Source organism: Elephantulus edwardii, unplaced genomic scaffold, assembly GCF_000299155.1.
Source record: "Elephantulus edwardii isolate Elephantulus edwardi_28Jun2011 unplaced genomic scaffold, EleEdw1.0 scaffold00004, whole genome shotgun sequence".
NCBI lineage: Eukaryota > Metazoa > Chordata > Mammalia > Macroscelidea > Macroscelididae > Elephantulus > Elephantulus edwardii.
This window is the reverse complement of record NW_006399754.1, coordinates 17,521,519-17,548,361: the sequence shown is the minus strand read 5'-3', so window position 1 is coordinate 17,548,361 and position 26,843 is coordinate 17,521,519. Positions and strand designations below refer to the sequence as shown.

At 39.9% G+C, this 26,843-nt stretch overlaps 1 protein-coding gene across 1 annotated transcript; it reads right to left on the bottom strand.

Moving 5' to 3' along the window:
• Positions 1-4,791: 4,791 nt before the first annotated feature.
• TGDS (TDP-glucose 4,6-dehydratase) lies at positions 4,792-25,390 on the bottom strand. The gene is made up of 12 exons (XM_006879572.1): positions 25,295-25,390; positions 22,115-22,181; positions 20,772-20,840; positions 18,109-18,199; positions 15,763-15,905; positions 12,696-12,794; positions 11,111-11,170; positions 9,797-9,840; positions 9,099-9,264; positions 7,421-7,479; positions 6,521-6,618; positions 4,792-4,924 (listed from the first exon to the last, which is right to left on the bottom strand). Exons 1-12 carry the CDS (start codon positions 25,378-25,380, stop codon positions 4,839-4,841), a joined length of 1,068 nt encoding a protein of 355 aa, XP_006879634.1. The 5' UTR covers positions 25,381-25,390; the 3' UTR covers positions 4,792-4,838.
• Positions 25,391-26,843: the final 1,453 nt, after the last annotated feature.

Here is a 26,843-nt window from a genome sequence, read left to right as displayed (position 1 = left end):
GATTATGGATCTAAGTAAAACTAAAAGGTTGACAACTTCAATCTTTTCCCCATCAATCATGACATTACCCATTACTGTAGTGAGAATTTTCATTTTTTTGATGTTGAGAAAAAATCCATACTGAAGGTTGTAATCTTTGATCTTCTGCAGCATTTTAAGTCCTGTTCACTCTCAGCATGCAAGGTTGTGTCATCAGTATAATGAAGGTATTTTATGAGTCTTCTTCCAATCTTGCTGTCACATTCTTCTTCAAGTCCAGTTTCTAGAATGATTTGTTCAGCATATGGATTGAATAGGTAATAGGAGAAAGAATACAACCTTGATGCAAACCTTTCCTGAACTGGTTCTTGGTCTAGGTAAAAGTTTTCAAAGAGCACAATTAAGTGTTCTAGGATTCCCATTCTTCTCAATGTTTGCCATAACTTTTTATAATACAACCTGTAAAAATACTTTTGCATAATAAGAGACGCAAATCAAAACCACAATGAGATACCGTCTTACCCCAGTAGCAGTGGCAAAGTTTAGCAGGGCAGCAAGCAGTAAATGTTGGAGAGGATGGAGAGGTTGGAGCTCTCATCACACTGTTAGTGGGATTGTAAAATGGTACAATCACTCTGGAAGAGAGTTTGGAGTTTCCTCAAAAAGCTGAACATAGCAATTCTGTATGACTGAGCTATTCCACTACTAGGAACATACCCCAAGGAAATTAGAACTGACACACAAACGGAGATCTGTACACCAATGTTCACAGCAGCATTATTCACCATCACAAGATTATGGAAACAGCCCAAATGTCCACCTACAACTGAATGGATTGAGAAATTGTGGTACATTCACACAATGGAATACCAAATGGCATTCAGGAGCAACGATTTTAAAAAAATACAGACTTGGAAGAGACTGGAGAGCAGTATGCTGAGTGAACTATCTCAGCCTCATAGGACAAACACTGCATACGACCATTATTGTAACAGCGGGGTGGGAGCAGAGGGGTGAGGATGAGTAGGGCTGAAACCACAGGGATGTACAGTTTGGTGGGTGGAGGGAGGGGGTGAAGGAAATGGGAAGGATCCAGCAGGGATGTGGCAAGATTGGGTAATGACTGGTGAGGTCGAATGGTGATTGATCTTCTAAAAGGCAACGCATGGGAATGACTGTATGAAACCCATTATCAATGAAGAATAGTGTGAAACATACTGTATCAACTTTGTGAACAAACTAATATAAAAACAAACAAAAAATAGAACTTGGGGGGAGTAGAGAGAAAAATGTGCAAAAATGAAAGAAAAAAATCCAACTTTTCCGTAAACTTTTGTGAAAATAACAATAAAAAAATTTAAATGCCTTTGCATTGTTAATGAAAGAGGAAAGTATCTTCCTGGTATTTACTCTGCTTTCAGCCAAGATTCATGTGCAATCAGTAACGATATCCTTCATTCCATGGCCTCTCGGAATTGAGCTTAAATTTTTGACAGTCTCCATACTGTTCAAGCCATTTTTCAATCACCTTCAACAAGATTTTACCTGTATGTGATATTAATGATATTCTAAGATAACTTCTCGTGGTTGCTGTGATGCCGAAGCCTGTGACAGTGATGTGTCAATCGTGGTAATGGGAACCCATGGTGGACAGTGTTGGCTGGAGCTTCCCGACTAAATCAAGCCTGGAAGCGGGAGCGGCATCCACTTCCGAAATGGCTTGCCTCCAGAAACTCTATGTACGAACAGTGCTCAGGTCTTTCGTTGATAGGGTCGCTATGAGTCGTCTACGACTCCACGGCACCAAACAACAACACAACAAGATAACTTCCACATTCTTTGGAATCACCTTTTTTCCAAATGGGCATAAATATAAATCACAGCTGGCCAGGTAGCTGTCTCCCAAATTTCTTGGCATACATCACTGAGCATATCCAAGGCTGGATCTGTTCGTTGAAACGTATTAATTGGTATTCCACCAATTCCTGGGCCACCCTCTCTTTATCTTTTCCTTCAATGCAGCCTTAACTTCTTTGTTCATCTTACCATCAGTTCTTGATCATATACTTACTTCTTTCTAACATATGGTTCAGTGTTAATTCTTTTAGGCACAGTGACTCCGTATATTCCATGTTTTGATACTTCCTCTATCAGTCAAGATTTTGCCCGTAGAATTCTTCAGTATTGCAAATTGAAACTGTTAAATGCAGGTATGTCAAATGCCTCCAACATCACTTCAGTGAACAGTCTCCCCCCACCCTCCAGCCCACAACCACAGGCAACGGTGGTGAGGGCAGAGTGCCCATGCAAATGCAGGCAGAGAAAAAGCCTGAGCTAAGAGCTGGTTAAGTGAGTGCAACCTGAAAAATGGATGGTGGCGGCATGAAAACTACTCAGGGGTCATCTTCACAAATGTAGAAAGGGAAAATGTGTCAGAAGACAAAGCCCGCAGTGTATCTGAGCAAATAATTTGTCTAGAAGCGGCGTGAGGTAGGAGAATGTGCTAACTTACAAGAAATGGCATATGGTCTGTTGGAAGAAAAAAGATTAGACTGGAGACCTGTCAGTGTCGAAGACATAGTAACAGGTAAGAAGGGGGTCAAAGATCTCTGTTGCTGGTTAAGACATACCAGAAAGTAGTCAGCATAGACGAGGCATGAGCTAGTAAGGTGACAAAGTAATCTGATCAATTAACATGTATTAGTCATCATTATCAATGACCCCAGGCCTGGTCTGATGAGCCCATGAACAGAACAGTCATGGTGGTAGATGTGGAACCTACAGTATCTAGTGTCCCTTTCTCAGCAATTTAGCTACTGGCACCTCTCAAATGCAGTACATTTCCATAATCAACCTCATATTCTAAATGGCTTTCCTTCCCTGTTGTCACTATAGATGAAAGATAAATGGCCTCAGAAAAAGGCCATTAGATAATGACATTAATGGGGCCCACCAGAAGCTCCCTGCTAGAATCATTTTCCTCCCAATGTGTGAAGACTCATGAACATCTTTTTAAGCTTTTCCTCTGTCTCAAATCTTTAGTCCTCCTCTTCCATCTGTACTGTGCCCAACTCTGGTTCAATCTATTGTTATTTATTTCACCCACATCTAAAGTTACTGAATGCTGCTGAAGAAAAGTTCTACATTTCACAAAATTCTGATTTCACTAAAACTTCTCAGTTGATGCCTTTCCTTTGTACTTCACAGAAAACAAATCACTGCTCAAGCACTGAGGCCAGGAAGCTGGGCATAATCTTTGACATTTTCATTTTTTTAAAATCCTATTCAATCTGTCTCTTCTAAAAATTACTTTAAAATCTTCAAGGCAAAAAGGAGAAAAGTCATAAAGAATCAAGCATTTTATTTCTCTACAGAAAAGTAAATAAAACCTACATTACTTTTTAAAAGAACCTGCCATGCAAACAACAAATGCTAGCAAGGTTGTGAAGAAACTGGGACCCTTATTCACTGTTGGTGGGAGTGTAAAATGGTGCAACCACTATGGAAGGCTGTATGGCGCTTTCTCAGAGAGTTGCAAATAGAAATGCCATTTGAACCAGCAATGCCACTACTGGGAATATACCCTAAAGAAACCATAACTGCCACCCAAGCAGATATATTTACACCCATGTTTATTGCTGCTTTGTTCGCAACAGCAAAGAGCTGGAAACACACAAGTGCCCATCAACAAACAAATGGATAGAGAAGCTCTGGTATATTCGCACAATGGAATACTATGCAGCATTGAAAAACAAAGAACTCATGAAATATTATACAAAAGAGGTGACCATGGAGGACATTACTCTGACTGAAATATCTCAGTAACAAAAAGACAAATACTGTATAAGGCCACTGTTATAAATAGGACAGACAGGGAGGTTGGGGGAGAACTAAGAAAAGAGGGGATAAATAATGTATATGGCATTGAAAAAGATGAGGGAGGGAACTGTGTAAAAGGAACATATGATTAAGTATTATTAGTATGACAAGAGTCCAGAATAAGGGCTGTATGGCAAAGTGGTTGCGGGTGGGGAACTGTGTAACAATGAAAGAACTTTTTTCACAGAGAAAAAAGTGAACTGGGGTGGGGGCAGGGAGGAAAATGTGCAACAATGAATGAATAGAAATCAAGTTCTTTATAAACTTCCAATAAAATCTCAATTTAAAAAACCCCCAAACTTTCAAATTAAAAAAAAAGAACCTGCCACATTTTATGTTAAAATACTGGTAATTTTATAAATAAAATTTTAAACATGATAAAATGCATCCAATATAAGGTTACAACAATGATTGTGAAATATAAAAACTTAGATTCATCTTTGAAAAACATTTAACTTAATCTTACAAAAATATCAAAGTTAAAAAGTGCTACACATGGTTTCATTTCATTCTATTATTAAAGTCGTTCTAACACAATATGACCTAAAATAAAGGAAAGGTGAATCAGACATCAAATTCAACCTATAATGCCTGGAAAAAGAGCTTAAAGAACATTTCTAGACCAGGTGAAATGGTTTGCAAGCTCACTGAGTTCAATACCAGAAAAAAATCTTGTCACATCCCCGGTATTAATTACTCAGCTTTGCTCTAATAAAGAGGAGACACTCTACTTTCAATCCCCTGTAAGGAGTTGTCTCTCTGTCTCTCTGTTGGCTCCTAATTTTTAGGAGAAAGGTTTCCATTAGGATTTTCGTGTTCAAATCCTATGTCAACAGTGAAGCTTTGAAATACTGAAGGATTCTGTGTTTATACAATAAAATCATGAAGCTAATTCCACATGAAGAGGAATTCATTTGGTCACTTGGTTAGTTCCTTGCTGAGGTAGGATCATGTCCTTCTTTTTCCGAACACCGTCCTGACTATACAACCGCTGGCTGTACTGGGAAGGGCTCGAGTGCCTTCTCCGCATTCTTCCAGTTGTGAAAATTCTCTCTGTACCACTCAACTAAGAGAAAAAAGACAAGAAGAAAATGTGAAAACCAAAAACACAGTTAACTAACACTGACAGAGCTCTTGATAGGGAAGATAACCCACGTTGCGTGGACAGGCCTGCCTGTCAGCTAACGAGCAGACAAGAGTTGTCTAGTGACCAAAACCAATTTGATTTTGACTGAAATGACGATGTAATCAGGAGGTATTTTATTTGGAAATTAAAGATTTGGAATTAAAAGTCAATCTTCTTTTCATTTTAGCATCAATAGTCCTTCAATACTGCATTTGCTCTAATAACTGTTTTAACATATGGATTTGCTGGAGTAAGTGTTTAAGATAAATTCTGATCTTAAGGGACTCGGTAGGGTAAGGGTTGTTGGTCATTTGTATTCTAGTAATAACACCAGTTTTAAAGTGATGGAAAAGAGCAAACTATTTTGCTCACATAATGACGGTAACAAGGTACAGCGACATGAAGGCAACTCCCTTTTATTTATGTTAGCTCATTATTTATTAGTTAGTTATTATTTTATGTTGCTGAACTATCAGTAAAGAATTCTTAGACAAACTACCAACAGCTTACAATTACCCTTAAGTTGCATTTTAAAATTCAATACAAGTATATCAAAATGGGAATCAAAATTCTTTCCTTACATTTCATAGAAAATTTTCTCAGGGAAACATTTCTCACTAAAGCGTTACAATATGCACAGAGTTTATACACATTTTATAGCTTTTCCTACATGTGATGAACTGATTTTACTTGTTTCGATTCAAAAACTCTGAACACACTCAAAACCATAATCCTCTTTCAACAAATCTAAGAGGCCACTTAGATGCTCTCAAAAGCAAGAGAGAAGGGCCAACAATAATTTTAAAGCATCAATGACTATAAAACATCTACCTCTCAGGGTTGTGAACAAGAAAAAATGTCCATTTCAGAATCAAACAGATAACTGATATATGCTAATAAAAGCAATAATCCATAAAAGTTGCACAATCAGCCCAGATGCTGTGCCCGCAGGCAGTTCTCATCCACCAACAATCCCTCAGAAGGAAGACAGACAACCTCCTCCCAGTGACTTCCGCCTGGGAACTTGACCAATGGAGGGTCAGCCATGGTTCTTTCTAATTTGACAGCAATGAGTTTTGAGAAAAAAATAAAGGAAGTTGTTGTGTATCACCAAGTCAGAAGTGACTCCTAACTGACCCTCCAGTGGGTTTTCAGAGGCAGTAAATCACACATGAACCTGCCCACCTTTCTCTCACTGCAGCTGGTGAATTCGAACCAATTGTGGCAGCACAGTTCTTTACCACTAATCTATTAGAAAAAGGAAGATAATCTTCCCAAGGTAAAGGAAAACCAATTAGAAATTGGTCTAGAAAGGTAAGCAGCTCTGGTAGCACAGCCTATAATATGTAACACTGCTGATAAAGTATGGATGTTACAGATAGTTTACAATTAGAAATGTATTAATTATCAAAATTAGAAAAATGAAAAGTATTCATCACACTGTGTTTTTGTACAGTATTAAAAAAAATATATTACTGTTACTTTAAATTTTTCTGAGCCAAATCCTCCAAAAAAGGTTACTCATTCATAACATACTTGTTTTCTTAATTCCTTCTTCCCAAGGAACCTTAGGTCTCCATCCTAAACCATGCATTTTTTCTGACTTCATTGGGTATCTCATGTCATTCGTTGGTCTTGGAAAACAAAACAGATTTAAAATGGAATTGCGAACATATACTTATAAAATTGCAAACATATATTTATAAATGTAACAATAACACGACTTTCATCTTTACTATAATTTAAATTCTTTTCTTAAAAGAAAAAATGTTCACCTGATGACATACTTTTGGTAGAAAATTTGAAAAATAAAAGATGGATAGATCCATATTTTTTAAAAACAACCCAACCCATGGTCTCAGATGCCTAATCCTTTCCATGATTTCTCTTTTTCTGATTTCAATTATTATCTAGTTATGCATACAGTTCTTAAGCACACAGAACAGACTCCCTAAATATTTCAGAAATGAATGAATAAACACGCAAAAATTCCCCAGCACTGTCACACACAGCACCCTGGGTCAGACACTGTGTTGTTGTTGGGTGCCATCAAGTTGACTAAGACTCAAAGTGACCTCATGAACAGCAGTTAGCAACTCTGCCCTTTCCTGTGCCAGCTACAACACATGTATTATAATTAATTCTTAAAACACTTTTTTAAAAAAAATACTTTTTGAGGGAGAATTATCATTCCTATTCAAAACAATAGAAAACCTCAGATTTGTAAAGGATCAATTACTTTATTTAAGTTGTAAAAATAGTAAGTAATGAATCCATTGTTAATTTTATATTACATTTACAATTAAGGGGAAAAAATATTTTAACAGAAAATTCAAATGAGATCCAGTAGTTTTAAGCCCGCCTATTTTACAAGTTTATAAGAACCTTTATAAAATTCCACAACCTTTCCTGGATGTTTTAAAACTTGTTACTCACCTATCATTAACATAATCAACCCAGTTTTCCATTTCAGATTCTGAACTAGTCTCTTTGATCTGTCAAAATGGAAAAAGTGTTTGAGTCAAACTATGAACAAGGCAAAGAACAACAGTATAGAGAATTAAAAAGGAAAAAAAAACCCAACTCCTCAAAGGTGGGGAAATAGCTATCATGAAAAACATATTAGTAAAACTTTAAGTATTTTGTAACTTAAATTCCATTTGAAACTCAAAAAGAATACATATTTTATAAAGTATAGGAGACATAATTATTTTTTTCTGAGTTAAAAGTCAAGTCACTACATCTAATGAACGTTGAAATTTATAACTGATGGTCACTAATACTTATTTAGGAAATTGGTTGCTTAGCGGTAAGGAATTGTGTTGAAAACCAAAGGTTCATAGTTCAAAACCACCAGACGCTCTGTGGGAGAAAGATGAGCAACCTTCTCCCTTTTGATTTGTTGTTGTTGTTGTTATGTGCCATGGAATCACTTGCGACTCATAGCGACCCTGTGTACAACAGCCCTAAACTCTGCTCTGTACTGTGCCAATCGCACTGCCTCTGACACTCCCATCCCGATTACCCCAGTCATTACTCAATCCACTTCATAGGGGGCCTTCTCCTCCTGCCCTGTCCCTCCACCTTCTCCAAGGACCGGTCTCTCCTCACAACGTGTCCAAAGTATGTTAGACGGAGCCTCAGAATCCTTGCCTCCAAGGAGCCACCCGGTTTAACCCTTTCTAGGACGAATCTGTTTGTTTTCCTAGCAGTTCATGGCAGTCTCAATACTCTTCTCCAGCACCACAGCTCAAAGGCATCAATTCTCCTTCTATCCTCCTTAGTCATTGTCCAGCTCTCTGATGCATAACAAGTGATTGTGAAGACCATGGCCTGTATCAGACGCACCTTAATCTCCAGAGAGACACCATTGCTCTTCAGTACTTTGGAGAGGTCCCTAACAGCAGACTTTCCCATGGCAATGCGCCTTTTAATTTCCTGGCTACTGGTGCCAAGAGTGTTGACTGTGGAGCCAAGCAAACTAAAGCTGGGTACAATCTCTATCTCTTCGCCATCCATCCTGATGCTGCCAATTGGTCCAGTGGTGAGAATCTTTATCTTCTTGACATTGAGCCTCAATCCATATTGGAGGCTGCAGTCCTTGACCCTCTGCAGCAGGTGCTTCAAGTCCTCTTCAGTTTCAGCAAGCAGGGTTGTGTCATCCGCATAACGCAGATTGTTGATAGATCTACCACCAATCTTGACCCCACACTTCTCCTCATAGAGCCCAGCCTCCCGGATAATCTGTTCTTCATACAGGTTGAAAAGGTATGGAGATAGGATGCATCCCTGGTGTATGCCCTTCCCAATTTTGAACCATGCCTCTAAAAACCCCTGGGGGGAGGGTCAGCCACGACTCAGTTCCAACTCAACAGTACACAACAACAAAACTCAGTATCATTATTATTTCACTTCTTATTATGAACTAATAATGTTATTATTTATTATAATATCTTGTTCCCAGGACACACAATTTTATATTTCTGAAATTGTGGTATGACTTAAATTGGTGTGTACATTTAACAAATTCTGGCTTTTATGACTAAATTAGTGACCACTGTCAATAATTTCACAACAATTTTGAAACTACTACCCTTTCAAAACATATACATACCATTTGTATTAGTTCTTTAGCAAGCTGTACAACTGACATTTCAAAATTGGTTCCAATGTTATAAATTTCACCTGGTTTCCCCTTTTTGAGGACAGTGAGAAACGCTTCTACCACATCAGTAGCATAAAGAAAATTTCTTGTTTGAAGCCCCGATCCATGAATGCAGCTAAAAAAAGAGAAATGAAACAGAATCAAACAATGGAAAACAGTAAGTGGGTACAATTCCAGAGAAGACAGTTCCCAAGGTACCAAAGAAATATTTTATTTGAAACACAGTTTTCATGACTTTTCCAAATCTTAGCCCCATTTTTCACTGATCTCCAAACTTTCTGAGGGCATTCAATAAAAATGCAATAAACAAATAAATGATCCCTGAGAAGTAATTATTCAAAATTTTATTCCACGTATTAATTTTGAATATTTACAGTTTAAATGTACCCTCAAAGTAAAACTATAAAATTATATAAAAACAGATGCCAAATTTTTATCCTATAATAGGTGATTTAAGAGTAGAAATTATCTAAATGATCACAAAGATAAAGTTCAAAAATGAATACAGTGAGCATAAAAGGAATTCTGGTATTAGGTAACATATTTGATTTTATGGCCTCTAACTGTTAAGATTGTCATTTTTAATAAAGACTATCACTAATATCAATATCCTAGAAAAACATATGGGACAAAGGTAAGTAACATACCATTTCCTGTTGTGTTGTAGTAAAGATATAAATTTTGGAATAACCTAAAAGTATATTTAAATATTATTTCAGATTTTGAAAAATCATACAGTAAGAGGAATCTGAACTCAAGCTTATTACTATTAAGAAATATATACATATGGATCAATAATTTAAAGTAAACGAGTTACCCACTATATATATATAAAGATAAAATGATAACAGTGGCCAGAGCTCTCATCACAAAGATCACCTACTGATTTTTTAAGAGTAGGAATCCTTTTATAAAAAAAAATTTTTAATTGTGATTTGAAGGAACGTTTACCTAGAAGGTAGATTTTCATTGATTCCTTGTTGCACATTTATCCTTCTCCTCTTCTCCCTCCCTAGTTCACTTTTTAAAATATTCATCACTGTTGCACAATTACCTCCCTGCCCCCCAGTCTTCTTTGCAAGGATGCATCTCTTACCTTGACCTACTTATGATCCAGCAGCTACTCAGTAAGTGCTGTGGAATTACTGAAAAGTGCTCTAGGGTTCACGGAAAATGATGTTAATCATGGAAGTTAAGAAATTACTAAATTTATAATGGTCTTCTTTAAAGAGACTCCAAAAGTCATGCACAGTAGTTATTAATACCAGAAGACCATGACATGGTCCTTTCCTTTGGGCAACTCAGTCGATGCAACCAGTTAGGAAGAAAATCCAGTCTCCAAATTTAAGTCAAGCTGAGGACAGTTGGCTAAAACTAGGCTTAGGGAGGCAGATGCAACTAAAGAAGCATTTTTGAACTTTTTAAACGATATTATTCTCACTCCTTCTTTGCACTAGTTTTGGAACATTCTGGCCCATAATAATAAAACGAGTTGGTTATAGTAGATCAGTTAACTGTAAGACAAATTCATGGACAAGTTTCCTGCATTACTATTTGACTAGGTTTTCAATTTCTGCCCGTCCTAACCTATCGGTCTGACTGCCAACTGGGAGTCACAGCTGTACTGTGATGGTAGCAGCCGACCTCTGCAGTGGGTTTGGGTTTATAAGGCATTTTTAAAGACGATATCTTACTGGATCTTAAAAACATTCAAGAATAATCATTAGCCTCAATTTAAAAACAAGACCAAAGGACCTAAAATCCTGGTAAGTTTTCAAGGTAAACTTAAGCTTAAGTCTTCAACGTTTAAGTGTAATGAAGTTTATATGTGGACTATATCACATACATAATTATATATAATTACAACATAAATTATTTTGGGCAAATAAGAGTGATGATTTTAAATAATGAAAAGTTATAATCATTACAAAAAATACAAGTAATACAGTAGTAAAATTTACCTTTTCTGGATACTGATGTGGCCCATAAACATTACTGCTTCTTGTAATCACGACTGGAAACTTAAAGAATATTCAACATTAAGAAAATGAGAATGTCCAATAATTTTGCTTATTTTAGAGATAAAGGGAATTTTAAAATCTGAGTAACTGGTTAGTTTTACCTAAATAATTCCACACATTTTAAAGAGAGCAGCAAAGGAAATGTAATCTGTTCTAAAGATAAGACAAGCTTTCTTATGAAGATGGTGCCCCTTCCAAAACTGAAGCCAAAGCAAAGGCAATAAAGGCCAAGAAGAAAGCAGTCCTGAAGGGCATCCATCCAAAACCACAAAGGAAAGAAGATCTGCACATCACCCACCTTCTGGTGGCCCAAAACAGTCCAAACACCCCCAGAAGAGTGCGCCCAAAAGAAATAAGCTTGACCACTATCCCATCATCAAGTTTCCCCTGACCACACAGCCAGCGATGAAGAAGATAGAAGACAACTACAAACATGTTGATAGAAGATAAAATACAGTGTTGACTGTGGATGTCAAGGCCAATAAGCACCAGATCAAACTAGCTGGAAAGAAGCTCTGTGACATATACATAACCCATGTCTTAACTAGGCCTGATAGAGACAGAAGGCCTATGTTCTAACTTGCTCCTGACTTTGATGCTTTGGCTGTTGCCAATAAAATTGGGATCATGTAAACTGTGTCCTGCTGGCTAATTCTAAACTTAAGGGATTTTTTAACAACAAAAAAAGAGGAAAACAAGGTAAGAAAGCATGGGGTAAAGGCTTAGTTCTAAAGGTACTAAGAAGAGCCTTCCATCAGGACAGAGGATGATGAGTACGGACAGAGGCGGGTTTGTAGCTCTGGTCGCAGAAATTGGAGGCTGTGTCCACTGATTATTTCTGACATCACATCTAGGGTTTCAGATCTGGTTTAGACGCTAAACTGGCTCTCAAAGTAGCACTTACAAACAAAAGAGCGCTTATGAAACGGAAATAAAAAGGTAGAGAATAAAGAGTTTAATCCTTGGCTTGTTTTTAACCCAGTTCCTAAAAACTCCAACAGATCAGTGGAAAGCCAAATGAAAGGAATTAAAGCAGATGATTCATATGGATAAGACTTCCTCATGGACAAGGCCCCAAAGCTACCACAGTTAAAGCTCCCTCCTATTCATGAGAAAGCAAGAGAAATGAACTGTGCAACAAGGAGCCCACTGCAGCCACGTGAATCAGACTCCCCGATTCGTCCATCCACAGGATTCCTGGGGACCAGGAAAGTCCACAAGGACTTTAACTAGAACAACGGTGGCTGTACCCATTACTGGCACTGTGACTGATTAGTGGGAGAAAAGCACTTAGGAGTGTTGTCTTTAAATGATGACCCCAACAAGAAAAGGTAAGTCCTACTTTGCTAACACAATACAAAAAATCAGTTGGTTGGGGTTTTTTTTTAAGTGTCATAACATGTAATTTTTCACAATATAAATCTTATAATCTACAAATTAAATACTGCTACTTCTGACTTAACACCTAAACCCTGTACATCCACCGTCCTCTTAAAAAAATTTCGTTTTTGGAATCAGCTCTTACCTTGTACCGTTCCCAGTAGGACTGTACAAAGCACTCAGCAGCTGCCTTAGATGATGCGTAAGGATTTGTAGGTTGTTTAGGTGAAGACTCATCAAATTCCTAATTTTAAAAACATATTATTTTAATGTAAAAAAAATCAGAAACCACTGCAACTTAAAACAATGACTGCATTGAACCCTAAGTGTGAACCTGAAATTTTTCTACACATTTCTGATGGACTTTTTCCTCCTCAGAACAAACCTGTGCAGCAAAGGCAAAGAGAACCAGGAAAGTGAAACCCCAAGGGAACAGGACACCTCAAGGATTCTTTCTGAGGGACATGGGGCCGCAGCAGTTACCAGACAAAGGGAGCCCCGGGAGATGAGGGCAGGGGGAGGCAGCACGTGCGAGAGCCTGCGGATACTACGGGCTGCTGACAGGTTCCGAGTGTAACAAAGTCAAAATCTGACTTCTAGTGTGAAGCTTTCATTCCACCTGCTGGGTCAGCTCTGAACTAGGATGGGAAGACAGACCTGATTAACAATGGGGAGATCTGAAAACAGTTGCTTCTCCGAAGACATTGGGGAAGTGATCAGAGTTGGTTCATCTCATTACAAATCTACTGAACTAGTTATTTTTTTTTAAAAAAAACCCCTAAGTTTTCAATTTTTAAAAATCTTTAAGAGCTAAAACAAAGGGGACAAAGCAAAATACTGACCATGAAAAACATAGACTGGATAAGAGAGCTCCTTCTTGTGGTTAAGTAGGCGGGAGAAAAATGTTAATGTTAGTAATGATCAGAAAAAACTAGCAAATCCAGAGTCTACAATAATCTCACACTTACGCTGTAACATTCTGCTTTCCTGAGCATTGCAGGCAGAGCTGGTTAGAACCCACCAGCTGCTCTACGGAAGTGGGACAATCTCCTTCCGCAAAGTGACACCCTGAGAGGGGCAGCTGTATCCAGTTTTACCTTGATGGCAATCAGGTTTATCTGAGAATTACTGCCCAGTCCATAAGGATGATGTTTATCACGGATGTAAAATGGACCAAAAGGTAAGATTTGCTCTTCTCCAGCAAACAAAATCAGTTATCTGAGATGGCTTCATTTTAACTGAACAGGAGAGACGATGGATTAACATTTCCAAGATTCTCACGAGTGTGTGCAATGCTTGTTGTTATGTGTCAAATCAGGGCTGATTCACAGCTGACCCCCGATGGATTGTTAATGGCTGGAAATCGCATGTTGTTGTTGTTATGTGCCGTCGAGTCGTTTGCGACTCATAGGGACCCTATGCACAACAGCCCTAAACCCTGCTCTATCCTGCGCCAACAGCACTGCCTCTGACACACCCATCCCGATTACCCCAGTCACCGAATCAATCCATCTCATAGAGGGTCCTCCTCTCCTGCGCTGTCCCTCCACCCTCCCAAGCATGATGTCCCTCTCCAAGGACCTGTCCCTCCTGGCAACATGTCCAAAGTATGTCAGACAAAGCCCCAGAATCCTTGCCACCAAGGAGGAGCCTGGTTTAATCCTCTCTACGATGAATCTGTCTGTTTTCTTGGCAGGCCATGGTACATTCAATACTCCTCCAGCACCACAGCTCAAAGGCGTCAATTCTCCTTCTATCCTCCCTAGTCATTGTCCAACTCTCTGATGCATAACAAGTGATTGCAAAAACCATGGCCTGTATCAGGCAGACCTTAGTCTCCAGAGAGACACTGTTGCTCCTGGGTATTTTGGAGAGGTCCCTAACTGCAGACTTTCCCATCGCAATACGTTTCGTATTAGCACAATTAAATGTTCTGGGATTCCCATTCTTCTCAGAGTCAGCCACAGTTTGTCATGATCCACACAGTCAAATGCCTTTGCATAATCAATGAAACACAGATAGACATTCTTCTGGTATTCTCTGCTTTCAGCCAAGATCCATCTCACATCAGCAACAATATCCCTAGTACCACGACCCCTTCTAAACCCAGCCTGGACTTCCGGCAATTCTCTGCTGATGTGCTGTTCTAATCGTTTTTGGATAATCTTCAGTAGAATCTTGCTTGCATGTGAAATCAATGACACTGTTCTGTAGTTTCCACACTCAGTTGGGTCACCCTTTTATCTTTCTCTCACAGAGCTGTTGGTAGATTTGAAGCACCAAGGAACTCCTGACCCACTAGGCTACCAGAGCTCCCTATGAGTAACTGATGTTATATGCAATCGAGTCGGAGCTGACCCTTAGCTGACCATCCAGTGAGTTGTCAAAGGCTGTAAATCACACCAGAAGCATTTTCCAATCCTTCTCCTATGGAGTAGTTGGTGGCGTCGAACCATGTGCCTTTAGATTAGCAGCACGGCTCCTTATTACTAGGCCACCAGAGCTCCCCTATGTATAACTGCCAGTGCTGTAATGTACTGTCAAATCGGAACCAACTCATAGCTGACCCTCCAGTAGGTTTTCAGAAGGTATAAATCACATATGAGGAGACAGTTCATCTTTCTCTTGTGGAATAGCTTATGGACTCAAGCTGTGGGCCTTTAGGTTGGCAGTACAACTCCTTACCTTTAAGCACTATGTGTAATGTCGCTGTTGTTGTTATGTGCCATCGAGTCACCTGCGACTCACAGCAATCCTATGTACAACAGCCCTAAATCTTGCCCTATCCTGAGCCAATCTGTCTCCGACATCCCTACCCCATTACCCCGTCACTGAATCAATGCACTTCACAGAAGATCTTCCCCTATCTGCTTTCAGCCAAGGATCCATCTATAATTAGCTACAATATCCCTAGTACCATGACCCTGTCTAAACCCAGCCTGCACTTCTGGTGGTTCTCTGTTGACATGTTGCTCCAGTCGTTTTTGGATAATCTTCAGCAGAATCTTGCTTACATGTGATGTTAAGGATATTGTTTGATAATTTTCACACTCTGTGGGATTATCATTCTTTAGAATGAGAACAAACAGAGACCTCTTCCAGTCAGTTGGCCAAGTAATTAGAGGGTAAAAAAAGTCCAGAATAGGTTTTAATACAGAAAATTTTATCAGAGTACACGGTAAATTAGTGAGATACATATTTTCTAAGCTTACCTTATCCAGACTGCCTCCATACACTTCATCTGTGCTGACATAAATGAATTTCTCCACATGGGCTTCATAAGCTGCACTCACCAAGACGTGAGTGCCATAAACATTAACATATGTAAACTCAAATGCACGTACAAATGAAAGATCTAAATAAAAAGAGAAAAAAGTTAAAACCAGTCCACTCAAGGGACAAATCAAATCACATACTCGGGCTTAAGGACAGCACTATTCACAACCAAAATAAATTATCACAGAAGCAAAGTAGAAACACATTACACTTATTACTTCTTTCAGCGTTAATTTCCAGGCTTTAAATCCTTGGAGAAGCAGCCTGCCACATCCTTCTCTTCTGGATCTGCTGGTGGGTTCAAACCACCAATCCTATAGCAGGTAAGCTCCTTCTATGCAAAGTCTCAGATTCTAGGAAACTATCAGAAGTAAACTTGCAGGAATCACTTGTCATTTGAAAAAGAAGAAAATAAAAAGTGATACATCTGAATAGAAAAATGTTTTTTAGGAACTTCTAGATTTTTTTTCTAGCAGCAGACTAGGTTTTTCAGATATTGCAGAAAATGATATAAATGCAGGCTAAATGGCTTTAAATGTCACTTTACAGAGCTGCCGACACACATGTAGAAGACACTCATCCTCACTGCTATGTTAGGTGCCACTGACTGAGTCGGCTACAGCTCACAGCGACCCTATAAACAGCAGGTCTGAACCGTGCCCTGGTACTGTGTCATCCTAAGCATCTGACATACAACCTCATTAGCCATAGGGAAATGTCAACCAATACCACAATGAGATCCTACTACACACCGCTTGGTTGGCAAAAGTAAAAACATCTGACAATACCAGGCTTTGGTGAGATTTAGAGCAACAGGAAGTCTCAGAGCTTCCTCCTCCTCCCTTTCCCCCCCAAAAGGGGAAACTGGTACAACTACTTTGGCAAACACCTGAACATTTTCACAACAATGGAGGATGCAGACAGATGACAATTTTGCTAAAAGCCATCTTCAGGTTCAACACAATCCCAAGAGAGAGAAGCCATTCTCAAGGAAATGAAAGAAAATGAAGTATAAGGCATCACACTCCCTGATCTTAAAACCTACTAGTGAAATTGTCAACTGTGCTATGTTGAGTCCTCCCATTCACGAACAGGGAATATTTTTCAATTTAATTAATCTCTTACTGTTTCTTGTAGTGGTGTTTTATAGTTTTCCTTATATAGATCTTCCACATCTCCACTAAGGGAGGTCAGGTGGCCCAGTGGTAAGAAGCCCCACTGACACAACAAAGGCACTAACTAAATCCACCAACTGTTCCATGGAGAAAGATGGGCAATCTCCTTCTGTGCAGTGTCCTGTCTCTGCAAACCCTCTAGAGGTTCAGCTATGAGTCAGTTCCAGCTTGATAGTACACAACAATTATCTATGAGGGAAATATGTGTTTATGTATCAAGATGTGTGCATACATGTTTCCTAAGAGTATCACGTCCACGTTCAAGATACACAGCAGTACTGTTCGAAATTGCTCAAAAGTGCAGACAACGTAAATGTCCACTGCCAGTAAAACAAGTAAACTGTTGTACAGTCTCAGAACAGCACTGAAAATAAATAAAGCATACACATAGCCCATGTCACGGTGAGCCTGTAAGATTGTCAACTAAGGGGAAAATACATACACCTGCACATAATGTTATATTATCCTAACATAGTTTATATTTATATGCATTTCTGTAAAGCTTATCAAGAGCCAAAACAACTTACATTGTTGACAGATAAAGACACACATACAAAACTACTAAGAAGAAAAGCAAGGGAAAGTCTTACTTTAAAATTAGGTAATAGAGAAAAATGAAGAATGCTAACAATACACGGTAACACTTCTACCGAGAGGGTCCTTTGGTTGAGACGACAGCTCTATGGGTATTGATATTATGACTATTTATTTAACTCCATTTATATGTCTTCCTAAAGATACAAACTACAGTATAGAATCTTACTCAAATATGAAATACCTCAGATTCACAAAATAAGATACACAAGAATAAACAGCTGTATTTTTTTGCCTTCAGAATAACCATGACCCTGAACTTGGTTAAACTCAAAATTTGAAGATGGTATTCAAGGTTATATTCAGCCTGTGCTAACAAGTCATCTAAAAAAGGCACCAGGTACACAGGTAACAGTGACCACGGGCAGGTCTCCCAACAGCGTATTGTACGTCTTCTCTCGAAGCTGGACTTTGAGCACTTAGTTGGTCAACCCCACTGCTGGGCTTGAATTTAAGCTAATTAGTCGTATGTGCAAAAACGCGGCGGTAACCATTATACAACACAACGCTTACCTACATGTGTCTGTGCAGCGAAATGAAGGACTATATCTATTTTCTGTGTTTCAAAAAGCAGCTTCACGAAGTGAGAATCACATATGTCACCCTATGTCGAAAAGCAAACATAAAAATGATTACGTTTCACTGAGCACTCCATTAATTACAACTATTTTTACTCTAGGAATAAAAAATAATAATAGAAGAAAAATTAATTCCTATTAAACTTCTCTTTAGTCCCTCCTCCTGAAGCTAATAATAGAGACTATCTGGATAATTTAATCAACCAGGGGGTCACACATAATGATAAGGTATATCTGCCGGCTACTTGGGATATAAATCTTTCAATTAAAAATATTTTTTTCAGTGTCTAAAACAGTATTTTAATGTATACCAACTACTAAGCACTGTGCTAGATTTTAAAAAATAGCATCTCTGCCAATCTAAGGCTATTGTACTAATGTTGTTGTTATGTGCCATCGAGTCGCTTGTGACTCACAGCAACCCTATGTACAAGAGCCCTGAAACCTGCTCTATCCTGTGCCAATTCTACTCTTTCCAACATAACTACTCCCATTACTCGTCACTGAATCAATCATATCATTGAGGGTCTTCCTTTCTCTATCCCTCCATGCTTCCAAGCATGACGTCACTCTCTAAGGACTGGACCCTCCTTGCAACATGCCCAAAGTATATCAGACAAAGCTTCAGACTCCTTGCCTCTAAGGAGCAGCCTGGTTTCTTCCTCTCTAGGATGAACCTGATTGTTCTCCTGACAGTCCATGGTATAGTCAACACTGTTCTCCAGCACCACAGCTCAAAGGCATCAATTCTCTTTTCAGGATCCCTAGTCACTGTCCAACTCTCTGATGCAAGCAATTGTGAAAACTATGACCTGGATCAAGTGTTACTTAGTCTCCAGACTATGATAGAGACAATTTCAAAACTTTTGAAAACTTGGAGATGACCTGATTGAACTATATTTAAGTGTAAGAAGTGGAATGGTAGCCTGAAAAACTAGTATTAGTACTTTGATGTTTTATGTGCATTGTCTAAAAATAGGAATTTTCAATAATTCTTTGGTAACTGAAGTGAACAAAGGTATAAAACATTTGCTTCGTATAGATAATCCTTAAACAAGGTGGCTTTGAAAACACACAGCTCACTTATACCTGGAGCTCCCCCCCTTGTTACCACGATAAACAGTATACTGCTGGTGCATACTCCCCAACCAAACATCCTGCCACCAGACCCCTATGCCCCCCAAACCCCACCTCCCGTGGGCTCCTGGGTTCTACTGATCACTCAGACCACGACCCTTAGGGTCCCTATCCTGGGCCTCCATCCCAGCCACTGCCCTAGGGCTCCTTGAAAGGGCAAGAATGCAAAGGATGTGAGCTGCCTCCAGGACCACAGGCGTCATAAGACCAGTGACAGAGGAACAAGTGGAAGCTTTCATGTAATCATCACTGTCCCCCTTGCACTGCTCCCAGACTCTCCACTCCCAGCCTTGATGGTCCTGTAGCCACTACAGTCCAGGAGGAGAGGATGCACAGACTGCCAGATGATTCCCAGGTGGGCACCCAACCTGAGGGCCCACCCTGGTCTGCGACTTTCCTCACTTCTCTCCTACCCTGGCCTACCAGGGTTCCAGTACATTCAAGAGCAGGCTTCCCTCCACTCCTGCAATCTGTTCAGAGTCGTGGCGCCATGCTGTCTCAAACAGGCTGGACATCAAGCCCACATCTGTGAGGGCCAATGGGAAGGTACTGTGTGTTTATGGTGCAGATTCAAAACTCAACAAGTACGTTCTAAAAGCAGACTGCACTGGAACGAAGTAGCAGTGATAGTTAAAAAAAAATCTCATTAATAACCAAAAGCCAATGTGGCAGATATGCTAAAAAAGGTAATCTTTATGCCATGTGCTTTATATGCAAATGATAAAAAAATCAGCACATTCTGCTTCTAGCTTGTAAAAAACAAATATCATAAAGTATGATCTTATTTGTTCATTATTCATACTGCTGGCCATAAAAAATTATGTGTCAGTAGGACTATTTCTTAACAAATTAAAAAATATTTTCAATTGGGGGAGTGGTTTCAGTGTGTCTAGCTCCTATACTGTTCAAAAATCAAGTATATGCATTTTAACCTTTATAGTTAAAAACAAAGTAAAATTACCTTCTAAAAATGAAATAAAAATCTCAAGTCGTTTCATCTGACTGTAACATTTGCCTTGGCAAACTAATGAACTGGCATTCTGTTCTATACTTCAGATTCTTCTAGGAGTGTTAGACCTTGCAGGCCTATCCACTTCCACCAAGCTATAACTTACATGGTGGCCTTTTGGTTTTGGGTTGTCAGATACCAGAAAAACCTTATTATTAGAGGCTAGTAAGAATCCAGTATCACAAACCTTTTGAGGCCGATCAACCACTCACAGATCTATCATATAGATCTACCATGAAACTCATGTATATGCAGCTTTTCGTGTAATATTAATGAAAAAGCAGTATTCTCTACAGCACACGGCGCTTCTGGAAGAAAACGAACTGATCTTTCAAAAGACCGTTACTAAGTGCCCTGCCCTTTATGATCTCATACTAACAAATTGGTAAAGCAGAAAGATCACCTCTATGTGATTAAAGAGGCAGAGTACAATTTTAAGAAAACTTTCATACCTGTATAAATTTATAATTTTGTTTGGTAGAAATAGTTTCAAGATTCTTCAAACTTGCACAATAATCCAGCTTAAAAGGAGAAAGTACAGAGGTAAAACAATACAAAAAGTGGTAGATATTAGCTTGGCTTATAAAAGAACTCTTTTTTTAAAAGATTACATAAGAACATATCCTCTTACAGTATGCTTATTCTTTTATCTCTAACATTTTAAAAGGAAACGAAAAACTTTGTGATCTTTAAAAAAATTGTTTCTAATGACTTTTTATAAATCACTATTTTCACAAAGTTCCTGATGAGTTCTGCCCCCAATCACTGGCTAACAGTTTAGCAATCCTTTTGTGCATTACTTTTTTAGCATTACTTAAATGGAATCTATGAATTAAAACAATTACACCCATGTTATGTATACTGAACTGATTCCTCAGTTGTACCATCGAGTTGAGTATGACCCATAGTGACCCTATGAACAACAGGTGTGAAACCTGTCCTATCCTGAGTTAGGTATTGATAATTGGTATACAGATCGGGGGAGGACATTCTACTCATAATAGTAAAGCAGGTAAAACTTCTTAAGACTTAAGATAATTATTTGCCTGTACTTAAAAAAAACAAAAAACAAACAAACAAAAAAACCCACAAAAACCAAACACGCCAAACAATGCAACTATTATTTTAAGAAATGAGGATATCTTGTGTTTAAAGCATCATTTCAGTAATACCAATTAGGGCTTTCAGACTTTCCAGGAAGAGCCCAGGTACAATTGCTAAATTCTCAAAACTCAATTGCACTTTAATGGTTTTTAACCTTATAAAAATTCTCAGGAGGTGGCAGTTAAAATCAAACAATGAGGTTAATGATTATTTGTCTTCAAAAAAGGCCAGTAATGACAAAAACCCAAACCTAAACCTGCTGCTATTGATTCTGACTCACAGACACCTTACAGGGCATGGCACAGGTATCCCATAGGGTTTCCAAGGCTCTATTTCTTTCTAGACATGACAGCTGCATCTTTCTCCCAGGGAGCAGCTGATGGGGTTGAGTCCCCAACCTTTCAGAAGGCCAGTCCTTTAACCACTACACCAGCAGATGACACGACACTAAAATCTTGTCCCTTCCGATCACAGTAACTGCTCAATTCATAAAGGGTAAAGAGGACTGTTCCAGCAGTACTATACACCAAATTCTTCATTAACTATGATAAACAAAAAGTCTTGAGATTTTACAAAAGGCAAAATCAGCGTGGGCATGACTATACTGGCCTCTAAATTGCAGTAAGATTCACATTATTATTTGTGTGTGTGTGTGTGTAGTAATGCAGAAGCTCATTTTTATAAAACTTACCTTGTCTAGATTAATGATCATGTAATTTGGATAATCTTCTACTAAAGAAACAATCACATGTGATGCACTATAAAAGAAACAACAACCATATTTACTGTTGGTGGAAGTTTTAACCTTCTCAGGTTCTTGTATTAAAAATTATTATATATCAGGAAAATATTCAAAGATATCTTTTAATTTTTCCAAGATAACAGAAGCAATATTGCTACACGGAACACACACAGTTCTCATCATACTAAACAGTATCTACATACAGACAGTATAGTATCTCCTATTAGATTATGCTCTTCTTGTTGTTGTTATGTGTCGTCGAGTCGCCTGCGACTCATAGCGACCCTATGTACAACAGCTCTAAACTCTGCTCTATCCTGTGCCAATCTCGCCATCTCTGACAGACTACCCCCATTAACCCAGTCACTGAATCAATCCATCTCATCGAGGGTCTTCCTCTCCTGTGCTGTCCCTCCCCCCCCCCAAGCATGACATCCTTCTCCAAGGACTGGTCCCTCCTTACATGTCCCTCTTATAGATTAATATTATATCTACACAGAACACTTACATACTCCTCTTAGATTATGGAGAAAAACCTGACTGGTCCTGGGTATAGCTAAAAATTAAGTCAACCAAATGACACTGCCCCTGCTTGTTTTGAGTATGGCAGTAAAGTATGAAAAAAAACACTTAAGTGTGGTCAGGCCAACTTCACTGAAGTGAATGTGAATGTACCTTGTGGGTGACTGAAAATGTAATTTTGTAAAACTAAGTCAGCATGAACATAATCACTTACGTTCACAGTTCCACCTCAACTGCTATCTCTTGACAAAAGATTTTGTTGGTATAAACCAGAATTCATAAGGGGGTAGGATGAGGATGGGTCCTGGTGGCCTAGCGGTAAGAAACTGCACTGCAAACCCAAGGACAAGCAGTTCGAATCCCTAGCTGCTCTGCAGGAGAAGGACGGGCAATCTGCTCCATGTGATTTACTGCCTCTGAAAACCCACTGGAGGGTCAGCTTTGAGTCCACTCCAACTCGATGGCAAACAACAACAGCTGGAACCAATCCAAGTTATACATGTAAAGTGACACTTGGATTTCAGAGTACTGGGAAGTGAACTCAGAGGTATACTTAATTAAGATGATTTAACGGATCAGATCATATGCACCTAAAATGTTAGGCAACTAGGAACAAGAACAGGACTTGATCAAGTTATGGAATAATGGTTTATACTCAGCAGGTCTTGTATTTTCCAGGACTTAGCCTTCCTGGACAAGCTTTCTCACATATCTAACCCTCCCCTTCATGCCAATGCTCTCTATTACCTCCTCCAAGTGATGGCAGCTACATAAAAGGTCACTGAATATGTTAATGAATATAATAATCTGTTCCCTCTCCCACTAGATCCTGAATTCTGTAAAGGTCACAGAGGTTTCTGGGTTTTGCTCATTTAATCACCCCTTCAAGAGAAGGCCTTTATGAAATGAGCCAGGTATTCTTCCAGGTGCTGAGGGCACAAATCTGTGCCTTCCTGGAATTTACATGCTAAAGTGGGGATGCGGGAATTATGCAAGTCAACATAATATATAACCACAACTTCATGTAATGTTAAGTGTTACAAACCAAGGATCATCCATTAGAATGGCCTTTCTGAATAATGAACCGAAAGCTCTGGTGGCCTACTTGTTAAGAAACTGTGCTGCAATCTCAAAAGCATGTGGTTTGAATCCACAAACTGCTCCATAGAAGGATGAGCCGTATCCTCCCTTCTGGTTTACTGCCTCTGAATGCCCACTAGAAGGTCAGCCACAGGTCAATTCCAACTGGACCGCACATAACAATGAACAGTCTAATCAAGGAGGCAATCAAGTGCAAATGCCTCAGGATAAGTGCAATCCTATTTTGTTTCAGAAATTCCAAGAGGTCAAATGTGTCACATAAAAAAAGCATGGGTAGGACTATAAATGGGGCTGAAATGTAGTGCAGGGTCTATGACAGACTTCCAGGAAAGGGACGGTGTAGCCAAGTCCAACAACAATCACTGGAGTAAAACTCTACACACTGAAAACGCTGGCTTCCGTGTGACAGACTTTAAAGAAAGAGTGGAACATCATGACCAGGAAGCTACCATGGTGGTGGTGGTGGTGGTGGTGGTTAGGTGCCTGAAGTCCCCTATAAATCACAACCAGTCTGCAAAGGACACACTGACAAAGGAGATTAATCAGAACTGGTTTTGACAAGCACTGTGGCAATGATAAAATTAAAACAGACTTTCAAGGGCGGGGAAAGGAGGAACGAAGTGGGAGGGGGGTAGAGAAAATAGTGCATCAATGAATGAATGGAAATCCAAAATCTCTGTAAATGTTCATTAAAATAAAATGAAAAAGAAAAATAACAACCAGTCTACGAACAACAGATCAGAACCTTGCCCTGTCCTGCACGGCCTCACAGTCTAGATGGTAAAATGAACTAAAATAGTACATGCTGGTAGAAGATGAGTGAGGCTATGAGGAAAAGAAGTATAAAGCATCTAGCACAAACTTGGCCATTGATCTTAAAATTGCGTTGAACAAATGAGTACCCTATACGCCAGAAATATTTTTTTGGGGGGGATGAATGCCTCTATGTCCAAAGCCATGCTATGAATCTACGTAACTGGGGAAAAGGGGGAAGCTGGAGGTGGAAAGCTAGCAAGAAAGTGAGCACATTTAGAGAAATGACAAGTAGGAGAGGGAATATGGTTGTTGTTAGGTGCCATCAAGTTCAGTATGATTCACAGCAACTCTCTGAACTACTGATCTTAACTCTGTCCTATCCTGTGCCATCCTCACAATCTCAGTCAAAACCAGCTAGAACATTATTACATTGGCAGAGAATTGCCAGAAGTTCAAGCTGGATTTAGAAGAGACCACGGCTAATATCACTGAGATATCAAAGATATCACTGCAGATGTCAGATGGAGAGGGTAGGACCACAGTATTTTTGCTCTGAAGGTGGCCTTTTACAAGAGTCGCGGTCACAAGGGAACCACTACTTCATAGTCAAAGATATGGGAGAAGGTACCGGTCCAGGTTCCAGGTTAGGACTGTCTAGCAGACACCCAATGTTAACCCAGGACAAGTAGAGTCACAAGGCCGGGCTTGCCGGGGACCGCTCCTTGGCTGGTCAGCGGCACCGTTACCTACATGAAGCCAGCACCTCCGGTCACCAGGAGCCGCTTGTCAAAGTTTCCGGGAGGACCCGAGAGCTCCGCAGGTGCCGCCGCAGACATCTCCCAAGTCGGAAGTTGCCGGCACCGCTACGCGCCGCCGAGTCTCCAGCCAGTAAGGGGAGCTCCATCGCGACTTTTTACGACACTCCTTGCTTCCGGGACACGTCAATGGGGCGGGGAGTGCAGCATGGGGGCGTGGTCTCGCCACAGCCGTGTCCCCGCCCGCTGGCGGACTGGGCGGGGCCCGCAGTGCTCAGGCCCCGGGCCGCCACGCAGCACGGCGCTACTACGCAGGTGCAATCTCTCGACAAAGCCTTGCTGGCAGAGGGTGTGGCCTGAACCTGACAACCTGAAAAGTTTCCTGTGCAGCTGTCACCTACGTGGAATAGGCTTGATGTAGGCCAGAGGTGATCGGTAGAGAGAATAGTGCAACAATGAATGAGTGGAAGCCCAAAATCTCTGTAAATGTTTATGAAAATTAATAAAATATAATTATAGAAAAAAAACCAAAGTTATGAATGGACACATACTTTTCATTCTGATACTACGGCCATTTCTGGAGATTATGCATTGACTGAGTAAAGCTCTTGGCAGGAATTTTGCAAGAGTGGAGATAGAGAAGCTGTAATTGAAAGATGGCATTACACACGTTACTCTTGTCATTACTATGACTGCAAACAGCACTTGGAATCACGAGAAAATATCAATTCTTCCGTCCTACTTAAGTCATTGTCCAGCTGTGCCTCAATCAGCCGCACCTTTAAACTGACGTCATTGTATTGCAGAGCCTGACAGGGGTCCCTGACAGCTGACTTTCCCAATGATGTAGGTCTCTCCATCCAGTTAGATGATTGTTATGTGCGGTGGAGTCACCAGCTACTCATAGCGACCATATGCACATTAGCTCCGAACTCAGCCCTATTCTGAGCCAATATCACTATAATGTCTTAATGTCTAAGGGTGACAGAATAAGAATCGATGCTTTTGGGTTGTGTTGGGGCAAATAGTTACGTCTTGAAATAAGTTGCAGCCAGAATGCTCCTTGGAGGCAAAGATGAGAAAGCTTCATCTCACATACTTTGGACATGCTGCTATGTAGGTTATTCCATGTAGACGAACATAATGTTTGCAAAGGAAACATAAATCCACTTATGCACTTTTTTTAACACTTCCATAAATTCTAGCCTTCCAAATAAACCGCGCCAGCACTCCCGCACATGCGCAGAGGCAAAAGGCGCGACTACGGGGCGGAGCGCAGCATTTTCTTCTCTTTGATCTGCATAAAAAAAGGCGGGAACTAGCCGAGAAGCCGGGGAATGATGGGACGAGCCGAACTGCATGTCCCGCCCCCGCGGTCTCTTACTGGTGAGTATTTTTAGCACGTGGCAAAGGGGCACGTTTCATTGGCTGTCAGTCTCCCCGGGAACGTGCGCTGGACGCCGTGGCCAGCTCTCCCCCACCCCCCTGGCTGCCGACGTGGGGCTGGCGGCTGGAGGTGGTGGCGGCCGTGGTGACGCTCGCGA

What these genes read in the sequence shown, in the direction of transcription:
- TGDS (XM_006879572.1), bottom strand. Translation starts at nt 25,380, where the DNA reads ATGTCTGCGGCGGCACCTGCGGAGCTCTCGGGTCCTCCCGGAAACTTT. An exon ending in ACCGGAGGTGCTGGCTTCAT is followed by an intron (nt 22,182 to 25,294) that starts GTAGGTAACGGT and finishes TTTCTTTTATAG; the next exon opens with TGCATCACATGTGATTGTTT. An exon ending in TGATCATTAATCTAGACAAG is followed by an intron (nt 20,841 to 22,114) that starts GTAAGTTTTATA and finishes TCTCCTTTTAAG; the next exon opens with CTGGATTATTGTGCAAGTTT.